The sequence below is a fragment of the Acinonyx jubatus genome, chromosome A2 (assembly GCF_027475565.1).
Source record: "Acinonyx jubatus isolate Ajub_Pintada_27869175 chromosome A2, VMU_Ajub_asm_v1.0, whole genome shotgun sequence".
Lineage (NCBI taxonomy): Eukaryota > Metazoa > Chordata > Mammalia > Carnivora > Felidae > Acinonyx > Acinonyx jubatus.
This window is the reverse complement of record NC_069383.1, coordinates 60178757-60201863: the sequence shown is the minus strand read 5'-3', so window position 1 is coordinate 60201863 and position 23107 is coordinate 60178757. Positions and strand designations below refer to the sequence as shown.

Here is a 23107-nt window from a genome sequence, read left to right as displayed (position 1 = left end):
GTTAGTATCTAAAATCTATGAGGAACTTATCCAACTCAACACCGAAAAAACAAATAATCCAGTGAAGAAATGGACAAAAGACATGAATAGACACTTCTCCAAAGACGACATCCAGATGGCCAACAGATACATGAAAAAATGCTCAACATCACTCATCATCAGGGAAATACAAATCAAAACCACCATGAGATGCCACCTTACACCTGTCAGAACAGCTAACATGAACAACTCAGGCAACAACAGATGTTGGTGAGGATGTGGAGAAAGAGGGCTCTTTTGCATTGTTGGTGGGAGTGCAAGCTGGTACAGCCACTCTGGACAAGAGTGTGAAGGATCCTCAAAAAATCAAAAATAGAACTACCCTACAACCCAGCAATTGCACTCCTAGGTATTTATCCAAGGGATACAAGGTATGCTGTTTCAAAGGGGCACATGCACCTCAGTGTTTATAGCAGCACTATCAACATTAGCCAAAGTATGGAAAGAGCCCAAATGTCCATCGATGGATGAATGGATAAAGAAGATGTGATACACACACACACACACACACACACACACACACACACACACAATGGAGTATTACTCGGCAATCAAAAAGAATGAAATCTTGCCATTTGCAACTACATGGATAGAACGAGAGGGTATTATGCTAAACGAAATTAGTCAGTCAGAGAAAGACAAATATCATATGACTTCACTCATATGAAGACTTTAAAATACAAAACAGATGAACATAAGGGAAGAGAAGCAAAAATAATATAAAAACAGGGATGGGAACAAAACATAAGAGACTCTTAAATATGGAGAACAGAGGGTTACTGGAGTGGTTGTGAGAGGGGGGGATGGGCTAAATGGGTAAGGGGCATTAAGGAATCTACTCCTGAAATCATTGTTGCACTATATGCTAACTTGGATGTACACTAAAAAAAAAAAAAAAAAAAAGAATAAAAAGAAAGTAAAGTGAAATCATTTTCAAATAAAGAAAAATGTTTACTAACCATAAACCATTGTTATAAAATCCCAAAAATTTATATCTTATACTTCAGAAAAAATCAAATTAAAACAAGGAGGAAATATGGTAGGCAATCTTAAAACGGGAAAAAGAAAGACCAACAAGGGAGGTATACTTTGGAAAAGCAAGTGAACACTGGCTTATTACAATAAATTAAATAATATTCATCAATAACAAATAAGAGGTTTAAAACTAGTTAGAATTAAATCCTAGTTAATAACAACTTTGGAGATAGAATGGTAAGATTCAAAGCATTATTAAATCAACATTACAATGTAAGACTAAGCACTAAAAGAACTGAAACATATAATACCCAAGATAGTAAAATAAATTTTGTAAAACACACACATACACACACATACACACACACACACACACACATCATAGTCAATGTAACATACAGTATGGGGCAAGAACAGGATGAAAGAAGCATAGAGAATATATGACAAATTAAAACTGATGAAATAAACTTTAATCCACTCATTATGTTTATTATGTGTGCATATATGTTCACACTTGCTGATACAGAAAGATTCAAAGAAAAAAGTAGCACACTATATATGAAGTCGATTAAGTAGAAGATTAAGAGTAGTGACATTTGGTAGAGTAAACTTTAAGGGAAAGTGTTTTAAAGATAGAGAGGTATTACTTAATGTTATAAAATGAACAATTCACTGTAAACATGTATCAGTGCTGAATCTGGATGTACCAAACAAATTAATCTTAAAACACAAAAAAGAAAAATGATAGAATTACAAAAAAGAAGTACCGAAGCCCATAAATATAGCTGGAGATTTTAATATCTCTCTTTTAAAAATGTACAGATTACCAAGTAAAATTTTAGTAAGAAGATTAAGCATTACTAATAATATATATATGATGTCTCGTAACAAATAAAAATAAAATTATATACAGACCACAGTTTCTGATCAAAAAGGAATAAAAATAGAATAAATAAATATACTGAAAATCAAATATTTGGGATATAAATAACATTGATAACTAATCTGTCAGTTGATATAATTTAGAAGGGGAATTATCATATACCTCTAAATGACAATAAAAATACTGTATATCAAATTTGTGAGAGGCATCTAAAATCATATAAAGGAATTAATAGACTTAAATCTATCAAAAAGAATATATGGTTGATATATTCAACCAATTACTGTAAGGTAGATAAAAAGTAGGTAAAAACTGAATTAAAAAATTAATTATAGTTTTATATTCCAATGTGGGTCAATCTAAAATACAAAATTGAGGCGGGCCTGGGTTGCTCAGTCAGTTAAGTGTCTGACTTTGGCTCAGGTCATGATCTCATGGTCCATGAGTTCAAGCCCCATATCCGGCTCTGTGCTGACAGCTCAGAGACTGGAGACTGCTTCAGATTCTGTGTCTCCCTCTCTCTCTGACCCTCCCCTGCTCATGCTCTGTCTCTCTCTATCTCAAAAATAAATAAACATTAAAAAAATTTTTTTTTAAATTGTACTGTAAAAATTTTGTAATTAAAAAAAATGAGAGATGCAACAAGATCCAAACTCAGGGTAGCTTCAGAGTAGATAGAGGTGGTACTTCTGCTGGCTTAAGTACTGGATTGGACCTGAAGTATGAAGAAAGGCTAACACAACTCAAGTGTGAGGTTCACAGTCAAGCTTGTCGTAGAGGGGACCAGCCGGACTCTTTTTGAACATAATTGAGAGTTAAAGTAAAATTGAACGGGTCTATTCAAAACCAAACTGAAGTAGGAAGATCTCATTTGATGCTTTTGTAAATTACTACTACAAAAATTTTAAAAATGTGCGACAAATTGAGGAGATTAATCAAAACAGGAAAATCTAAACAAACAAAAAAAGGAAAATCTGGCAGAATAATGTTTGATATGAAAAGAGTAAATTCATTAATTTATTGATCAAATTTTTATTGATTACCTCTGTGCATGGGTTATCTATATAACATTCATCCACATAAAGGTGATAACTAAACCATTTATTCAGCAAATGATTATTAATCTTGAGTCAATCATCAACCAGGCCATTTCTACCCTTATGAGGGTTGAATTAGAATAGCTAATACAGACAACTGCACAGATGATTACAATACAGGGTGCTGTGTGTAGCAGGGGCACCCAATACAATCTAGGAGAACAAGGAATGTATTTTGGAAGAATAAAGTGCCTGGAACACAGTATCTCCTCAACTAAGTAGCTATGAATGAATGAATGCATGATTGAATCAAATAGATTTTTAAAATGAGACATTAGGTTATAAAGGAGAGTTTGCTAGATGAAAAAAGGGAACATTTTGGGTACAGAGACAACAATCAGGGGAGTTAAAAAGTGACTCCCTGGAAGAATTAAGAGATGATCGGAGAGGTCAAACTACAAAAGTGCAAGAAGAGAATACACAGAGATGAGGCTTGCATGAGACAGCACAGGCAACCAAGAGGTTTTCAGCACAGGTGATAGGAAGAGATTTGTTCATAAGCACCTGGCTGTGGTGTGGTATGGAGCCTGGCAACCTGGACAAGAGGGCTGTTAGGACCCTGTTCAGTAAGCTGATGATGACAGCGGCCAGTGGCCAGAACTACAGTACTATTGGCTATGGGGAAGGACAGCAAAAGATGGATTTAAGGAATTTTAGGGGTTTAAACCATGAGAATGAATGTGTTCTCCAAGGAGCATAGACATAAGAAACTATTTTTATGCTCTCCTGATAATCCCCCAATATATTTCCAGACAAACCAGACAGCTCATTACATGTTTCCTGAATACAGCCCAGATCTTTCCTGTTGTACAGCTCTTAACACTCCCTCCCTCCGACTCTCTTCTCCTCCAGTCCTGGATTTTTACATCCCACGGTCAAGGTGGGCCTCAGTGTTACATCCTTCATGGAATCTTCTGTGATCACAGTTCTCCAAAATACAGAATCTCCACTTCCTCTAAACCACCAATTTCGTTTTCTTATTTCTCTTAATTGTGTTCACTATGGCTACTGTATATCTTAGGTACCTACCTAGCTGTGTTTTCAGGGAAGGGAAAATACCAAAGTCAATTTATTTTTCTCTAAAGTACTTGACATAGTATTTTGCACATATCAAAGTTAGTCTTTAGATGTAATACATTACAATGTATTAATACATTAATAACATGTCACCTTAACCCAGAAATAATTCATTAAATATGGATTTATAACTTATTTCAATAGAAAATTAATTTCATTTTAGAAGTGTTTAAATTTTAGAGCTGGTTATAAAACCAAGTCTAAAACTGGCTATTGACTGATGTCAATATGTGATAATAGTTATTATTATCATATGTGGTTTTTAATATCTGTTCCTTGAAAGAAATAAAATCAGTCTACTTTTTTTTTAAAAGTAGGTGCCCAAAGTGATATGGGGGCTTATAATGATGCTATTCTCTCTGATGATAGTCATAAATCTTATAAAATAATAAAAACCATAAGAGCATTTGGAAAAACAAAATAATGTCATTAAAATTTTTGATTTATCCCCCCCAAGATTAGAAGGAAAGAGAGGCAAATTGAATAAACTTATTTTTTATTTTTCTGAATCAGTGTGCCTCGTTGGTACTGGGCCAATAGAAAATGTAAAAGAATCATTTGGCCTCTATTTGGCTTCTGGATATTGAGGACATGTGTGTCGGATCAGAGTTACAGGGTGATTTCCATGAATCTATTCCAACCCTTCTGGAAGTAACGTTCATCTGTCAATTCCTTGAGCCAGAGCTCAGTTCTTATGTCATCTATCAAATCTCTGGATCTGGCTGATAATGCTGACTGCGGCAGAGGTGACTTTCATGAAATAACAGCTTTACCTGCATCATAATCACAGAAAGAGAGGGGGGAAATGTCATGATCAAAAAAAAAAAAAAAAAAAAAAGATTCCTCCTTGCTTTTCTTCTTGAATTCTTTATTTCCCTTGATGAGACAAAGGGCAATAGTGGCAGCCATACACATAATTCTCTTTCCCCCCAAAAAAAATCAAGCACAGAGTCTTGATTTCATAGCAGTCAACTTTGATATTTTTTTTTGCCTTGCTGAGGAGTTGGATATGCTACCTTGCCTTTGTTTGCAGGCATAGTGGAATTGTACAGCTCCTTTTAAAGGGAGAACGAACATATGGGAGCTCTTTTTTTATAAAACTGTTGTGCAATTGAATGTTAAACATGCTATCCATAAAATTAAATTTCAGCATCTGCTTCCTTCAAGGAATAGCCACTTGCCCTCCCTCGGGAGAGAAATTCCACACAAGGAACACAGTTTTACCTCTTCTGCAGGATCTATGAATTAGCAGGTGATCGCTAAATGTATATTGTGCCATTTCATTAATTTCATATGCACACACATGGGTCTGTATGGAACCCATAAATACTCAGGGATCAAGCATTGCATCTGATTACATTTTACATTTAATGCAAGTTCCACTTTAAGATCTTAAGGGTGCAGAGGAAGCATAATTGTTAGAATCCAATAACCTTGTAAATTTTAAATGAATGACCAAAAGGAAGTTTAAAGAAAATATTGAAATCCAGTTTCTTTCAAAATCTAGAAGATGTGAAGAAAATCGAAAATGTCAGAGTAATTGGGATCTCTAACTGGATCATTATTCCTGATCAAATTAGTATTGATACTAAGGTTTACTAGAAATGTTATTATTTGATACCCATGATACAATTAGAAGATAAGAATTTTGATAAAAACTATAGTTTCAGTAATACCTTTATGTCATACTGAAATTCATCACAAAATTTTCAAGTGGAAAGTGACTATTCTATTATCCTTATAAAAAAGAAAATTTCAGGAAAAAAAAGTGAATCTCAAATAGAAGAATTGGACATTTTTAAGAGATCGTATTTGGTGAGGAAACCATGCAGGTCTTATAACTGGTTCAAGAAGAATGTTAAAAACAGGCACATTTACAAAGCATTAAAATGAATTGCAATAGGAGACAAAATTTATTTTTGTCATGTGGGTTAGAGAGACTGGACAGAACACAATTTACATGTCTACAGATAAGAATTATTTTACATTGCTATCAGTTATCTATAATTTGTAGGGTTGTAAAATAGCTTCCCTAGAATAAGAATCTGATACCTGAAAAGGTCTTTTCTAAGATTCTAGACAATGTATAGTTTTTCACTGAAGCACACATTTTTTCTATATCCTTGATTAATGCCTATCCCTTCCCATTTAGAATTTATTATGATGATCACTACCTTTAACTTCAAAGGAACAGCAATGCTATGGCATTTGTATTATTGAGATCTGTACAATTACTTGATTCCTGATAAAGGATAAAAGAAACTATAAACATGCAAGTGTGCAAAGTATTTTCATTAGCAGTTTTTTGGGAAACGTACTGCAAGTACATGCTCTAAGCAAACATGGTAGAAAAATCACACCTTCAGGCTGTCAAATAGAAACTCTATTATTTGAAGTAACATTTTGATGACACTTTGATATATAATATTTATTCCTGTTGATGTGTGTCAGGATTATTACATGTGGGTAATGAGAATAAAACAGATTTAAATTCACTGCAGAAGTCAGAGATCTGGTCTTGCTAAGGAGGTATATAGTATACCTCCCTATCAAGTCTTCCAAAAAGTTCTACAAAAGGAACAATCTAAAAGGGAAAAAAAGAAAAAGATTTCATAGAGCCTCACTATTCTTTGGAACTATGTGTATGTACTGTGGCCAAATATTTGACCTCTAACTATCTTGCACACGAGAATATCATCCCATGCCCCTGGAACTCTGTACGTGATTATTTGTCTGAGTACCACTTTCCTTTCCCAACACTAGGTAATTAGGTAGGACTGCCCATAGGAAATCTGACATAATGGTTTGGGCCATGAATAGGATCAAACCAGTTTTGGCAGTATTAGTATCAGGGTCCAATTATATCTACAACATTTTTAAAAAGTTACTTTTGTTTCATATTATGCATCTAGAAATACTGGGAAGAATCTAAACTTTAATTTTTGTAATAAAAATATATATTAGTCATAGAAATATTGGAAAGTAGGGATATCATAAAGAAAATAAAAATAATCTTAATTGACGAGTAAGGGGCAATAGTTGGGGAGACACTATCAACATTTGGCCTAACTCCTTCAACTTTTTTCTTTGTTTCTCTCTTTTTCTGTTTTTGTTCAATGCATGCTAGAATCATACTAAATACTTTGATATGCATTTTATTTAACACAATGTAAACATTTTCTATGTGATTACATATTTTTTCAAAAAGAAGATTTTCAAAGTCGTGTCATTTTATTATTGACAATTGTTATCCATTCCCCTGAAACTGAGCATTCCATTTGCTCTTGATTATTTGCCTTAAGAAATAATAAGGTGATGGTAATCTCTCTACAATAATCCTTCAGCTAATCTTTGTATTTTCTTTTTTTTTCCCCTCCCTGTCTTTGTCCCTCTCTTCCTTCCTCTTTCCTTTCTTCTTCCTGATCTTCATACCTTCCTCGCCTCTTAATCTTTATATTTTCTTATGGCATGTTGTTGTGGTTGGAATTATTGTGTCAAAGACTACAAATACTCTAAATTTTTCAATGTATATTGTCAAAGCCCTTTGTAAAACTGTCTGAAAATATGTAATCTTACCCAAAGTTTGAGTATATGCATCTCATTATACTCATATCAATCTTAGTATTATATGTTTTTAAAAATATGCATTAGGAGCACCTGGGTGGCACAGTCAGTTAAGCGTGGACTTTGACTCAGGTCACGATCTCACGGCTTTTGAGTTCGAGCCCTGTGTTGGGCTCTGGGCTGACAGTTCAGAGCCTGGAGGCTCTTTGGATTTTGTGTCTCCCTCTCTCTCTGCCCCTCTCCTGCTCATGCTCTATCTCTCTCAAAAATAAAACATTAAACAAACATATGTAAATCTGGGAGATGAAAAGTCAGCTTAATGATTTTTGTTTTTTTAGCCATTGCTAAGGTGACTCAGTTCCTATTAAAGTTGTTACTCATACTAGGTCAGAATAAAAACTCAATGCTAATCCCTAAGACTATTTCTTGTTCAAATGAGTAAATAAGTATGTCTTGGTTTATGAAAAATTCAGGGAGGACAAGCACAAACCTAGCAAATATCTTAAGACATCTTCTTAATTATTTGAGTACTGTTTAAATGGATTTATCCAAATTCTTATATTCATTATGTGAAACTTGGCTTTTCCTTGACAGTTTTTTTCCACAGATCTCTTCTCACCTGGGCATCTAGGCACCTCTCACTATTCAAATCTTGGTAAATTCTCAACAAATATTTATCAAATGAATGAAAGAAACAAGTCAGCCTCTTCTGTGTATGCGTTTCACATATGTGAATATGACCAAAGTTTGTCCTGGCTTTACTTGCTCTAGTCCTGTTTATCCTCTACCCTAATAAAAACCAGCCTTTCTCACATCAGATTTTATTGGCTAACAACTTATCAAACCTGGGTCTGGAGGATATCCAAAAAGCATAACTTTGAGCTCTATGTTACCTCTTTATAATATCTGATAATGCACTCTTTAAATATCAGTGGACTATGTTCATGTCTAACTCAGGCTGACATGCCAAAGAGATGATCTGCCTTGGAAGAAACCAGTTCACTCTTCGATTACAGGGACACTACATTGTTTGGCCATATCAGACGTAACCTTAGAATATTCAGTTAAGCTGTGAGATGGCAGTTAGCTTCTGACATCAATTCTGAGAAGGACATTTTGAGTTGATGTTCAAAAAGAAAAAGGGGAAATATATTAATCACAACATAATTTTCTACAGGCCCCACTTTAACAAAGGATCCTTGATGTGCCGGTTCATTGTTTAACTTATTGAGCCAAGCTACATTTTTAAAGAGTGGAAATATGGGGTCAGAATTTCTGTTAAGGCAGAGTTGGCTTTTGAGAGAAAAAAAAATCCTCTCTGCATAGGACTAAGGACCTTTACTTTATTATCAGCCCTTGAGAAAACAACCCAGGAGAATGTCAGCTTGCTCACTGACCTACAGCAAATCATTTTGGCACCTAATAGCCCACTAAGTTACTCTCAAACCTTAATTTCCAACTTATTTTTAGGGGAAAAACATTGGATCATAATCATTGCGGATATAACTCACTATTGCAGTCACTTTCTAAAGAGTTTCATATCCATGAAAAATAAACAGAAAACATCATTATAAAATCAACAAAACGGAAGACTAAGAAATGCATTCCTTAGATTAAGTGTCTCAAACAAAATATCATCTAGCAGAGGAAAGGCAAGTTGCTTTAATTACATTTAGGGAAGAATGTTGAATTATTACCTGAGTAATTACCTTAAAAATCCAGACAAATGCAAAACTCTTGCCTTAATCGCATCTGTTTTCCTAGAATCAGCTTATCCCTATTGTGCTAGTTTCTCCCATTGTTTTGGGTAAAACTTGTATTTCTTTCCATAGTGTTTCTTTCCACAGGAAATTAAAGTCTATACTTTTCCAACAGGTAATAGTACAAGTCTCTACTTTGGTGGGCAAGTGATAAAATATATCTTAAATTAACAGGTAGTTTGAGGCACATGTGGCCAAAATCTGAGTTAAAGGCTTTCCAAATGTTGACAAAACATACTTCATGGAAGGCATGGAACATCCCAAAAGATCCATAGAGCTCACAAAAAGGTAATTAAAACCAACCCTGCAAGCTATAAAGCTGGGAAAGGGCTTATGAAAGGCAGAGTTTGAGGAACGAGGGACACACGCAAGAAGAAGCAAAGAAAGACTAAAGAAAAAAAAGGTGGTGAAGTTGTGAAGGGGTTAACTCCAACAGCCAAGAGGCACAACTAGAAAATAAAATCTTAAGGAGTTAGGCAGAATCACATACTGAAAATGCACGCTAGCCAGAGAAATGAAGGAGCAAGACACTAAGAGGAAAAGAGGAAGGAAGCAAAATAACTAAAGGAAAATAAGTAAAAGACACCAAGAGCTAGAAAAGATCACTTAAAAAAACTATCTGGCATTTATTCATGTTTTACCATAGCCATTATCTGCCAAAGCCGAAATTACAGTATTCCTCTGCGATTCACCTTAATAGACTCAGCCAGGTGTATTATCTGTAAGCATGCTCATTCAGGAGAAAAACTAGCCAATCATGGGTCTGGATGTGAATTTAAGGGACAAGAATAACTGAACGCTCTCCAAATGATATTTATGCAGTGGTCCAATCAAAATTGCATAAATTACTGAATTCAATTGCCAGGAAAAGGGGTTAAATTTAATACAGCTAGACAGCTGAGCAGCTGCTTTCATGATTTAAATAAAAACAAGCTGAAACCCTTGCTGTCAGCTCAGTGATATATGACTTGTAATGGGATGTTTCCAACCTTCACTTCCATATGGCCGCCTCCACTTTAGGTAACGCTCCTTGCCTCTGGTGCAACCCACTTTTTAGAAAACATCTGGGTCCCATTCCTGCACTGTTAGCTACAAACACAAATGATTCATTGGATAACATCCCTTCACTTCAGGATCAAATCAGGGAGTTTCATTGATAATCTCATCATGTTTACAAGGAGAGACACTGTATGTGAACGTGGCACACATTCAATTTGCAGAATTCCTTCACACAGTGTTCATTCCAGTATAGATAACATATTTAAAATTAAAGGTGAATTTTAGGGAAAAAAAAGAAAGGTTAGCCCCAGCAGAGTGGAATTTTTGTCTTGCTACTGCCTCACTCCTTCTCTTCATTGACACATTCTCCCTGTGCTTCCAAAAATAAAAATAAAGGAAGAAAAAAAAGACAACCCTCGAAACAGTAGTTCTAGCACGGGGCAAAATGGTGAGAATTTCGCCGATTTTACAATACCTTCACTCATTTCAAGGTCAAATCGAAAAGAATGCATTCTACTGTGACAATGCTTATGGAAAAATGAAAGATTTATTACATAAACTCTACCCCCAATGTGGGGCTCAAACTCATGACCCCAAGATCAACAGTAGAATGCTCTACTGATTGAGCCAGCCAGGAGCTCTAAAAAATTTAATATATAAATTGCTCATGATTTGAACCAAATCATTATGTGTGTCTTGCAAACCAAACATAGTGCTCGTGTCTTCTAATAAGATACTACTGCCGAGTCCAAAATATTCTAGATGCTACCCTGAAAAGGGAATTAGAAACATTCTCTTGATACTTGACAAGAGTATTGTGCCTCCAGTGACACTATATGTGGTTAAATACAAACCACATTTCCCACTGTTAATTCATGAAACCCAAGTTAATGTTCTAATTTATACAATTTACATTAACTTCACATTTTAAAATGCTATACAATTTACGTACATTTCTTATTTCTCATTAGAAAAAAGTGTCTACACATAGGCCCATTTTAAACCAAATTTTTCAAAATGATGATTCCTCTCATTAAAAGTTGACAAAAAGCAGCAGGAGGAGGAGGAGAGAAGAGAAGGAACAGTGGCATAGCAGCAGTTTAGGGGTGCCGTGGCTGCACAAGTTTTGAGAAGCCAGTGTCAAGAAAGGAGCAAAAAAAAAAAAATTAATAGCTAGAGCAGTGTTTTCCTTTTTCTTGCAAGAGTACAAATGTTCTCACGTGTTCCCCCTTACAATTATAAGCTTATTGGTAGTCTGCAAAATTAAAGGTCAATAAAGTTCACAATAAAGGTAACGGGGGGAGGGTCCAGTGCCTGCTTAAAATCTGACATGCTATTTTCCAGGCCGGATCTGGCGGGCGTCACCCCAGTCTTGGTGCAGTCTGGAGGGATGTGCGGTCGGGAGATCAGTATTTCCACATACCGAGACGCTCTTTCACATACTGACATTCTTAGCCCGGGCAACTTCATTGCTGCCTCTGTATCTGAGCCTTGGGCAGAGGGCTTCTTCAGATGCCTCTACTGAGACTCCCTCCCACCAAGGGGGAAAGTAGGGGAAACTTTGAAGACTCTACTCTGATTTAGTACAAAGTACTTTTCTACTCCTAGCCCTTCCATCTTGCTCCTTCCCCAACCCAGGGCCCATAAAACTGCTGAAGCATTTTCTTTGGGGCTCCCTTGGCAGTGAGAAGCGACTCTCACATCTGTGCTAATGTACCTCACCCTTCACCTGTGTGGGGAAAATGGAATGGGAGGAGTTGGTGCTTCCTCTGGTTTTAGACCCCTGCTTATACCAAGCAGTAGTAGAGGCCTCATCATATCTGGCTCGCAGCTTTAATCAGTGACTCTGGCACCTGGCAGGTCAGCTCGCTCGCTCCCAGCTCTAGTCAGTCGCAGACAACAATAATGATCAAAATTCATTCATTTACAACTTAAAACATCATAAGAAGGGGCTTTTCAGAGCATCACAAAATATAAAGTGTGAGCCCCTTAAGTTCTCATTAATTCGTGAATATATCAGTTTGATGGTCATAACAGGGCAAGCAGAGTTTACAGAAGGACGGGAGTATGATTACCGCTACACTGTCACGCTGGGATGCTTGCTCAACTTTTAACACCTTTTTTGTCCTTTTTGTTTTACAATCAAAATCTCTAAATAAGCCACTCTGATGGACGCTGCTTCTGTGTTAATCTGTCACGACCCCAGCAATGCAAGCGAGTGTATTGGTCCTCAACCTTTCCCACCCTATCTGAAAACATATTTCAAATTGTCATCATGAGCTTTCTCTTTTTCCCATTTTGAATTTAACATACTGCAAAATTTGCGTTACATTTACTGATGCTGGTTTGTTCAAAGGTAAAAATGTGTTAAACATCACGTCATTGAAGAAAGTCTATATCCATGTTTATTCAATAGCTTTGCGTAATAAATGACCCAACTTAACGGATATGCATATTCCATTTTGTAAAGCAAAAGCAAATGGAGTCAGTCAGATCTGGGTTAGGAACTTAGATCTTCCAGGCATTACTGAATTATCTGTGGGGATAATGTCACTGCTCTTGCAGGGTTCTGTGAGGATAAAACGAAATAATGTTGTCTTCAACGCCTGTTTTTGTCTCTTTCTTCTGCACCTCTTTTCACATGTAATTGGTTTAAAAGCTGTGGTCCAGACACAGCATGGCATCATGGCCAAAGTAACACCATGGCAATCAAAAATGAAGGTAATACATATATGCATTGCAGACTCTTACAAAAATGCCAAAGGGGGGAGGGTTATGCACATAAAATAAAAAGGTCTTTAAAATCCTTTTCACCATTTCCCTCCCAAGTCGTATTTGTCATGTTAAGTGTATCTGCTCTCAATCTCCCTCACAAAAATCTCCAAAGTGATTTTTCTTTTTTTATTTTTCATCCTCCCACCTGCTGAATGTTTTCTTCTCCTTTCCTCAGCTTTCAGACTGATCTCTTTAACAAAAAGCATTCTACCCTCTCCAGTACTCATTTGCTCACTCAGTGCAGCAACTGCCTAAGCTTCTAGCTGGTAATAACCAACTGCTCCCCATTAGCATGGGAGGTGGAGACGTTGAGGGTCCGCATACTTTTGGGGAATGAGATTTGTAAAGCTAAATGACTTGCACAAGGTCACAGATTTTGTAAATGAAACTTTTAACATTCACTTTTTTCTCCTCCTTCTCTCCCTCTGTCCTCCCCACCATCCCTGTCCCAGTGCTCTCTTTTAATAAGCCAAACAGCCTTAATCACACATCAACATGTCAATACACAAGGCATAAAAGCAATTCTTGCACCACTGCTCACTTGATGGACAAGAGGATTGTGGAAGAGCTAGGAGTGATCAGTTAATGAATATCAAAGTATTTTTGTGGAGAGAAGAGTTCTGCCTTTATACCTTGGAACGTCGCTGCTATGATTTGAAGAACGTGCGCTACAGAGCAATGAAAAAACAAATCTACTAATGAGTAGAAACCAGATCAAAGGAAGTTTTATATAAAAAAAATGCCCAAACAGCTCCACACTCCAGTGCTCTTTAAAAACACAGTAATTACACCAATATTTAGCTCTAAATGTACAAACCACACATACACACACTCACGCACATGCGCGCGCACACACACATACACACACACACACAATCTACCAAAATTCCATCTGATTCAGTAAGTAGGCAGTGCTTGCAACAGCAACTAAAGGCAGGATGGAAGGAGGAGAAGGAAGAACAGAGAAGTGCTAAAAGAAAATTGAACAGGGACACCTGGGTGGCTCAGTAAGTTGAGCTTCCGACTTTGGCTCAGGTCACGATCTCATAACTTGTGAGTTTGAGCCCCACGTGGGGCTCTGTGCTGACAGCTCAGAGCCTGGAGCCTGCTTTGGATTCTGTGTCTCCCTCTCTCTCTGCCTCTCCCCTGGTCATGCTCTGTTCTCTTTCTCTCTCTCAAAAATAAATAAACATTAAAAGTAGAAATAAATAAATAAATAAATAAATAAATAAATAGATAAAACTGAACAAAGCATTTTAAAAGTAAATAGAGTTCATGAAAAAGCAAATTGTAGCAGGGATGTAGTTGTGCGTCACAATTCCTATCCTTATAATGTCAGACTATTGTTCTAAAGAAATAGTAACATTATTTTTTTCTTTTTTAAATTTTGTTTATTTTTAAAAATTTACATCCAAATTATTTAGCATATAGTGAAACAATGATTTCAGGAGTAGATTTCTTAATGCCCCTTACCCATTTAGCCCATCCACCCTTCCACAACCCCTCCAGCAACCCTCAGTTTGTTTTCCATATTTATGAGTCTCTTATGTTTTGTCCCCTGTAACATTTTTTTTTATTCATATCAACTCTCTCAAAGAAGAAGAACTCAAAGAGAAAAACTGAGGACATCAAGAAAAAAGAAAGGGCAAGGATGGTCTCCACATCTACAGATTTTTACACAAACATATGACTTTTAAGTTTTAGACTACTATGAAGAAGTTTGATGGAAAGCATGGTAAAATGTATCAGGTAAAATAAATCCATGTACCACCCTTGGTATTGTACACCCTTATCTGGCTGGATGTCAGGAAACACTCTTCTTGGAATCACAACATGTGTTCGGGAAGGTGCAGGCAAGAAAAGAGCTTGAAGGAAAGATTTGAGTATGGAGAACCTGTTACAAAAGTGATACAAAGAATGCAGGTTTCCAGAGGCTGGAGAAGGAATCATTGCTTAATAATTACAGATTTTCTGTTGTGGGGTGATGGAAAAGTTTTGGAAATAGATAGTGGTGATGGTTACATAACATTGTGATGTAACCTGATGCCACTGAAATCCATCTACACTTGAAATGCTGACTTAATATACCCTGAATTGTACACTGAGAAATGGTCAAATTGATAAACTTTGAGTTGTGCATATTTTACCATGATTAGAAATAAAAGAAGTGACGAAGCAGCTGACCCAACACTAAACCAAACGAAGTCCAGAACAAAAACACAAAAACCAAAATTGATGGTAGAGCATAAAAACCAAAGGGAGACAGGGCAGCAATTTCGAGATTAACAAGAGCAACAGATGAACCAAAAAGCCCCTGCTGCCTCGGCTGGAGAGCCCAGGGGAGGGAAAATCGGATCACCAGAGTCTGACAGCCAGCGTTCCAGCAGGACTGGAATCACAAGGGAGACACAACCACTGCTGAAGTTGCTGCCCAAAACCATCAGAGGAGGAAATACTCTGGTTTCTGCCTTCCTCCTGTCAATTTCCTGTTGCTGCCCTAAGTGGCCAGAAGGAGGAGGAAGACAGAGGTTAAGGAGCCCGGAAAATTTTTCAGGGTTCAGTCCCTTGTAATCAATCCAGAGCAGAACAAAGAAAAGGCAGGAAATGGATGTGAGAGAAACAGGCCAGCAACCCACACACAACATGCACCACCAACAGTGTAGCTGGGCACACACATCTCAAAGGAATCTGATCAAAAATATTACAAGGAGCTGACCAAATTATAAAACATATTAGAGAAAAAAAAGTCAAAATATATCTTTACCTAAAACTCAGCCACTAACAACCACCTCTGGAAAATGATTAAACACAGTCCTTCCATCCATTTATTTTTTTAGACCACTGGTGAATTTATATTTATCAAATCAATTAGGACTTGAATCTTCCAATGTGAGTCTCCTTACTTCCTACCTCACAGAGGATGGCGTTGCTTTCTTGCCATCTTGGAGTATTTTACTCTTTATGACTGTCTATCTCTCCCAAGGTCAGTATCATACTTCATATCTTCATTTTCATAGCACAGTAAGGAACCAAAAAATGTCCTGATTTGCTAATCTGCTGACGCCTTAGTTGGACACTGGTCTTGTATGCACTCAACCCATTTTTAAAATATGCCACCCAAGAAAACAGTTTACAAAACAGCTCATAATGAGACACTTTATCCTTTAAAAACCCATCCATGGCTTTTTTTTTCTCTTACAGCATAAACTCTTAAAGTCTTTGGTCAACAGCAAGGGTCAGCAAAATTTTTCTGGAAGGGAACACACAGTAAATATTTTAGGTTTTGCAGGCCATATGGTCTCTGTTACAGCCACTCAATTTGCCACCCTATGTAAAAGCAGCCATAGACAGTGTGTAATCAAATGGGAGTGGCAAGGTTCCAATAAAACTTTATTTATGTACATTGAAACTTAAATTTCATATAATTTCAGGTGTCACAAAATATTCTTCCTTTGGCAATTATTCTACTATTTAAGCATATAAAAACCATTTATTGGCTTTCAGGCATTAAAAAAAAAGGCAGAGTGCAGACCCCTGGGTTACAAACCTGTTGCCTAAGATCTGGCCCCCATTTTCATTTTTGATCTTATGTCTCAGCATCCTCCACTCTTACCTATGGTTTAGTTGGCTGAGCTACTTACTGTTCTCAGAGTGTGTCATGCTATTTGCTACAATTTTCCTTGGCCTGGGATGACTTCTCTTTCTTCTGTGAATTCTGCAAATGCCTGCTCCAAGAGACCCTTCTTGAGACTCTCACCGACCACTATTGCAATTACTAGAGAGGGGTGGTTCCTTTTAGTAGAGCTACAATCAGAAATAAGTTCCCTTTTGTTTTCCTTTGTTTTGTTTTTCCTAGAGACGAATTAATTATTGTTTTGGAAAACAGATCCTAACGAAGAAAAATAGAGGTTGAGATCACTGCCACCACCAATAGCCATGGACCCTTAGGGACCTGTAGATGAAATGCTGAGAAATGACACTGGTGGCTTTTTGTCAGTTTCACTCTCTTTGAATAAAAAGCGGAAATAATTCACTTAGGAAAGTAACTTCAAACATTTGTTTTTAAAAACAAACTAACAAACTGGTAAACAAGGCAATTTTGAATTTTGGAATGAAAAATCTGTGTGATTTTCTTAAGGCTAAGTCAAGAGATAGTAAAGAAATTCCCCAAAAAGGTCACTTATTCTTTTCTGCCTTATGGTATTCTTTAGGAGAAAATTCCTGAAAGCATTATTAATGGATGGGAACCTGAAAGAACAACTTCATAACAGCTGCCAAACATTGAAAATATTAAATAAGGGACAATAAGATAACTCTCTCTATGTTATTAGCAAGAGGAGCAAGTTTAAGGAATTTAAGTTACTACACATTGTAAAACATTAGCAGTGTATAAATATTTAAAGACAGACACTGAAGTGATTCCTTAATTGAAAACAATTATTATGAAGATTTTAAGGATAATATTCTCTCTGGATATAATTAGCAGGATGTTGTGTATGTCCTAAGATATGATTTTATAGATCTTGTTAAAATCTATGCTCGTATGCTGTTTATAAATAACCTGTTACTGTATTTTTCATAAAGTTAGAGAATAGAGAATATGTTTATTAACAAATTAGTGAACAAAAGGAAACAGCTTCTGATAGGTAAGTATGGCAAAAGGAGATAAAGATTCTTGAATTATTTATATCAGATCTTAAATATGGAAATGCTGGTCTGAGATCTCTACTTTGATTTGGATGTAAGAAATATGTATGAAAACAATAATCAGTCCCAGTAGTGAAGTGTGTAATTCGAAAGTGTAAAGGGGCAGCTATAGAAGACATAATTGGCAGGTGCAATGAAGTGATACAATCAGCCCAGATGTGAGTTAGGAATATGTAATTTAAATACTAAAAGATTCAGCGTGTTGCTCTCCTGTTATCTCCTGAAAGTTGCTCTAATTAAAAAAGAAATTGGAGTCTAATGACTGATTAGTAGCAACGAGTTGACTTGAGCCTTTTTATATACCTCAGATTTTCGAACCTATTTTATCACCAAAATTAATGTAAAAAATCCCCACATGAAAAAATTACAAGCAAACTAAACTGAAGGGCATGATAAGCATAACCATTACCTGAAACCTAAGCAACTAAGAAATAGCCATTTAAGAAACAGAAAATATACAACCCTCAGTATAAAAAGTGAAGTGATCTTTATGGTTAAGGCAAAGAAAGAGTCTTTGAATGCTTTTCTTCCATAAACATTGTGTAATCAACCTCAAATTTGCCTGGTAAGTTTTGGGACTTCCTGAAAGATTATTTTGCTATGAAGCTCTGTTTCTGCACATATTCATACCAGACAATGGAGAAAGAACAAGGGGAAGTAGCTTCCAGAAGCAGCAGCTGAGATACAGAACATGTGGGTGGAGAAATTGTGTCTACCAACGCTGCATGTTCTTTCTAATTTAGAAGGTCAGGCTTATGTCAGAGTTTTCAAAGACATTTTCAACACAAAAGATGAAAGTAACATCAAGGGAGAGAAGACGCTCATGAAGCTTCCTTTCCCCTATACTGTTCCCGTGTTTTCTTCATTTGTGAAATGAAGGAATAGATCTCCTTGGTATTTAACATCTTGTCTACAGTTCTGTGACAATGTCTGTATAGCATATTTGGGTTAGCTCTAGAGAAAATGTTTTTCCTTGCATAAAGAATAATTTGCAGGGGCAAAGGGTGGTTCAGTTGGTTAAGCATCCAGCTCTCGATTTCGGTTCAGGTCACGATCTCACAGTTCATGAGTTTGAGTCCCACATCGGGCTCTGCACTGGCAGCATGAAGCCTGCTTGGGATTCCCTCTTTCCTGCTCTCTCTCTGCCCCTTACCTGCCTGCTTGCATGTACTCTGTCTCAAAAGAAGTAAATAAACATTGAAAAAAAAGAATAATTTACATTTGAAATCTGACCATACAACTCTACACAACTTAAAGTCTCTTTCAGGACATGGGATATGAGAAGGCGAGGAAACTAAAAGAAATGCTATTATAAAAAGAAAAACCTAGGATGAAAATTCTTCTTGCAGGTATAGAATATCCATAGTTGTCCTTTAAATAATAGTTATATATGTATTTACTGACCAGGATGGCCATTTAGTCAGATGACTTTCCTCATCTGACTAAACTTTAGAGACTTCTTTGTGACCACAGGCCTCTGACTTCCTTTTTCATAGAATATTTATTTATTTATTTATTTATTTATTTTTCTTATTTTTTAATGTTTATTCATTTTTTGAGAGAGAGATGGCATGGATGGGGGAGGGGCAGAGAGACAGGGAGACACAGAATCCAAAGCAGACTCCAGGCTCAAAGCTATCAGCACAGAGCCTGACATAGGGCTTGAACCCACAAACTGCAAGATCATGACCTGAGCTGAAGTTGGATACTTAACCTACTAAGCCACCCACGTGCCCCAGAATATTTACTTTAGAAAGCTTGCAATTGTAAACTATTTCTCTGCACTTTTGAGATGTAAATTTTTGGGCTTTTATCAGTTTTATTTATTGTTTGAAATTTTTTAAATGTTTTATTTACTTTAAGACAGAGAGAGATAGAGCATGAGTGGGGATGGGGCAGAGAGAGAGGGGGACACAGAATCTGAAGCAGGCTCCAGGCTCTGAGCTGTGAGCCCAGAGCCCGACGTGGGGCTCGATCTCAGGAACTGTGAGATCATGACCTGAGCCGAAGTTGGACGCTTAACCAACTGAGCCACCCAGGCGTCCCGCCTTTTATCAGTTTTAAAACCCAGAAATGTCTTTCTTGAGGAACTGGGATTCATCTCTTTATAAATATGATTATCAAGACAGATAGGACTCTATCTCTCAACCTCTGTGGGAGCACAGAAGCCCAACTTTGATAAAAGTCAACTGTCAAACACAGATATCCTAATCACACCAGCCAACCTCCCTACTAACATCCTCACATACTCTTCCATTAGCTCACTCCAGCCCTGAAATATCCTCCCACCTTTTGTTTCAATGTAGTTAGGTTCACTTTCTCTTCCTCACTGAGGTAGCATGGACCTCGACTGCAATATTCTTAAATAAAGTCTCCTCTGCCATTTTGAAGTATCTAGAACTTTTTTCTTTTATAATACACACACACACACACACACACACACACACACACACGTGCACAGACATACACATTTTTAAATCTTTTAAATATCTACTACTTGGATAATATTAATAATTAGTATTATGCTAATTTAAATCACATAAAATGCTAACAATTACATTAATAATTTCATAATATATAACTGCATTATTATATGCCAGATACTGTTTAAAGTTATCTGCATATATAAATGTACTAATCTACATGATGACTTTATGAAATAGGTATTATTATCCCCTGTTTCATAGATGAGGAAATTGAGATGAAGAGAGGTTAAATAATTGGCCCAAGCTCACACAAGTAATAAATAGCAAAACTGAGATTTGAACTCAGGAAGTCTGGTTCTAGATCTGTGCCATTAACGTTGTAGGCCAACTCCCCCAATGTCATCAACATAATTTGTTTGTTTATTATTTATTTATTTTGAGAGAGAGAAAAAGTGTATGTGAATGTGTATGCAGGAGGGGCAGAGAGGGAGAGAGAGAGAATCTCAAGCAGATTCTGCTCTGTCAGTGTGGAGCCCTACGTGGGGCTTGATCCCACCAACTCTGAGATCATGACCCTCATCAAAATCAAGAGTCAGAGGTTTAAGTGACTGAGCCACCCAGGCACCTCACCAATATAATTTGTGGATGTGACAAAGGTGAGTTTGTTGCTTACTGCCTTAAGGGAGACCATCACTTCCAGAATTTCAGTGGTGTCCCTGAGAGAATCAAGGGCCAGAATTTATTAAAAATTCCAAGTCCAGTTTAAGGCAGGTCTTACAAAGGGGTTACCACTAAATTGGGATTGGATAAAGATCCAGATACAACAGTGTAAGACTGGTGGATGTAAGCTGAAGATATTTGAGACAAAAGGCTTAATGAATTTAGGGCACAAACTGTCACTGCTTTCTGTTGAAGATGGATCAATCTAGATGTGTATGAAATGTTAAGTGATTTGCCAAGGTTAAAGTCATGCTAAAGAAAACAGTAGTCTTCTTTTAAAAAGTATGGTATTGTAATTTAAAGCAGTATGCTATTGGCATTAAAACAGACACAAAGATCAATGGAACAGAAAGAGAGCCCAGAAATAAACATACATACACATACATGGTCACTTAATTTGTGACAATGGAGCAAAGAATATACAGAGAGAAAAGGGCAGTCTCTTCAGTAAGTGCTATTTGGGAAAACTATGCAGCCTTTAACAAAAGAATGAAACTGGACCACTATCTTCCACCCTACATAAAAAGTAATTCCAAATGGATTAAAAACTTGAATAAAATGCCTAAAACCATAAAATTCCCAGAAGAAAACAGATCCTTGACATGGGTCTTGGTGATGATTTTTTGAATCTGACACCAAAGAAAAGGCAACAAGAGCAAAACTAAATAAGTAGGACTACATCATACTAAAAAGCTCTGCACTTGGGGTGCCTGGGTGGTTCAGTTGGTTGAGTGTCCAACTCTTGATTTCAGTTCGGGCTCTGTGTTGGGCTCCATGCTGAGCCTGAGAGTGTGGAGCTTGCTTAAGATTCTCTCTCTCTCTCTGTCCCTCTTCCCCACTTGTTCTCTCTCTCTGTCTCTCTCTGTCTCTGTCTCTGTCTCTCTCTCTCTCTCAAAATAAAAAAGCTCTGTACAGCAAAGGAGCCGAGGAAACAATCAACAAAATGAAAATACAACCTACTGAATAGGAAAAAAGCATTTGAAAATGAAGGTGCACATATCACTTGATTGATTTCATTCTTTGGACACTATCCTTTGGAAATAAAAGCACCTTTAAGTAAGAAAAAAAAGGTAAGAAATAATAAGTGCTGGCAAGGATGTGGAGCAAAGGGAACTCTTACATACTGTTGGTGGGAATGTAAATTGGTCCAGCCACTATAGAAAACTGTATGGAGGTTTCTCCAAAAATTAAAAATAGATATACCATATGATCTAGAAATTCCAGTTTTGGAAATTTACTTAAAGGAAATAAAAACACTAATTTGAAAAGATACATGCACCCCCACATTTATTGCAGAATTATGTACAATAGCCATGATATGACAACAACCTAAATTGCCATACATGGATGAATGGATAAAGAATTAGGAGGGGTGCCTGGGTGGCTCAGTCGGTTAAGCGGCCGACTTCAGCTCAGGTCATGATCTCACAGTCCGTGAGTTTCAGCCCCACGTAGGGCTCTGTGCTGACAGCTCAGAGCCTGGACCCTGCTTCAGATTCTGTGTCTCCCTCTCTATGACCCTCCCCTGTTCATGCTCTGTATCTCCCTGTCTCAAAAATGAATAAAATTTAAAAGAGAAATTTAAATAAAATTAAAAAAAAAGAATTAGGAGAACCTACATGACTATTGATGGATGAATGGATTAAGAAACACACTCACACGCACACACACAATGGAGTATTAGTTAACTATTAAAAAGAATGAAATTTTTTCATTTACAACTACATGAATGAAACTCGAAGGCATTAGGCTAAGTAAAATAGAGCAGAGAAATAAAAATGCTAGATGATCTATGATCTGTCTTATATGTGGAATCCAACACAAACAAGTAAAACACCAAGCTTGTAGATTTGTGGTTGCCAGAGTCAGAGGGTGGGAGAAATGGGTGAAGGGGGTATAAATTAAAATGTATATATATCACATCCCTGTGTAATAATTCATTTTTCCACAAGTAGCAAGCAGATGCAGTGTAACTGGTAAAACCTAAACTGATAAGGTAGAGTGGATCTTCCCATGAAATAGTATGCATAATTTCTTTTTCTTCTTATTTTCTATATATAAAGGGAAACTTAAATCAAGGAGACT

At 36.7% G+C, this 23107-nt stretch overlaps 1 protein-coding gene across 7 annotated transcripts in view; it reads right to left on the bottom strand.

The window, feature by feature from the left end:
* The window catches only part of AGMO (alkylglycerol monooxygenase), a 383176-nt gene that overhangs the window by 21109 nt on the left and 338960 nt on the right, over window positions 1-23107 (bottom strand). The window contains exon 14 of one of the 7 annotated variants that reach the window (XM_053218388.1): window positions 4043-4844. The exons of the other annotated variants lie outside the window; for them this stretch is intronic. Coding sequence (XP_053074363.1) covers window positions 4776-4844 — 69 coding nt within the window. The 3' untranslated portion in view covers window positions 4043-4775. Of the gene's footprint in view, window positions 1-4042; window positions 4845-23107 lie in introns of those variants that run through there. 7 annotated transcript variants of the gene reach the window in all.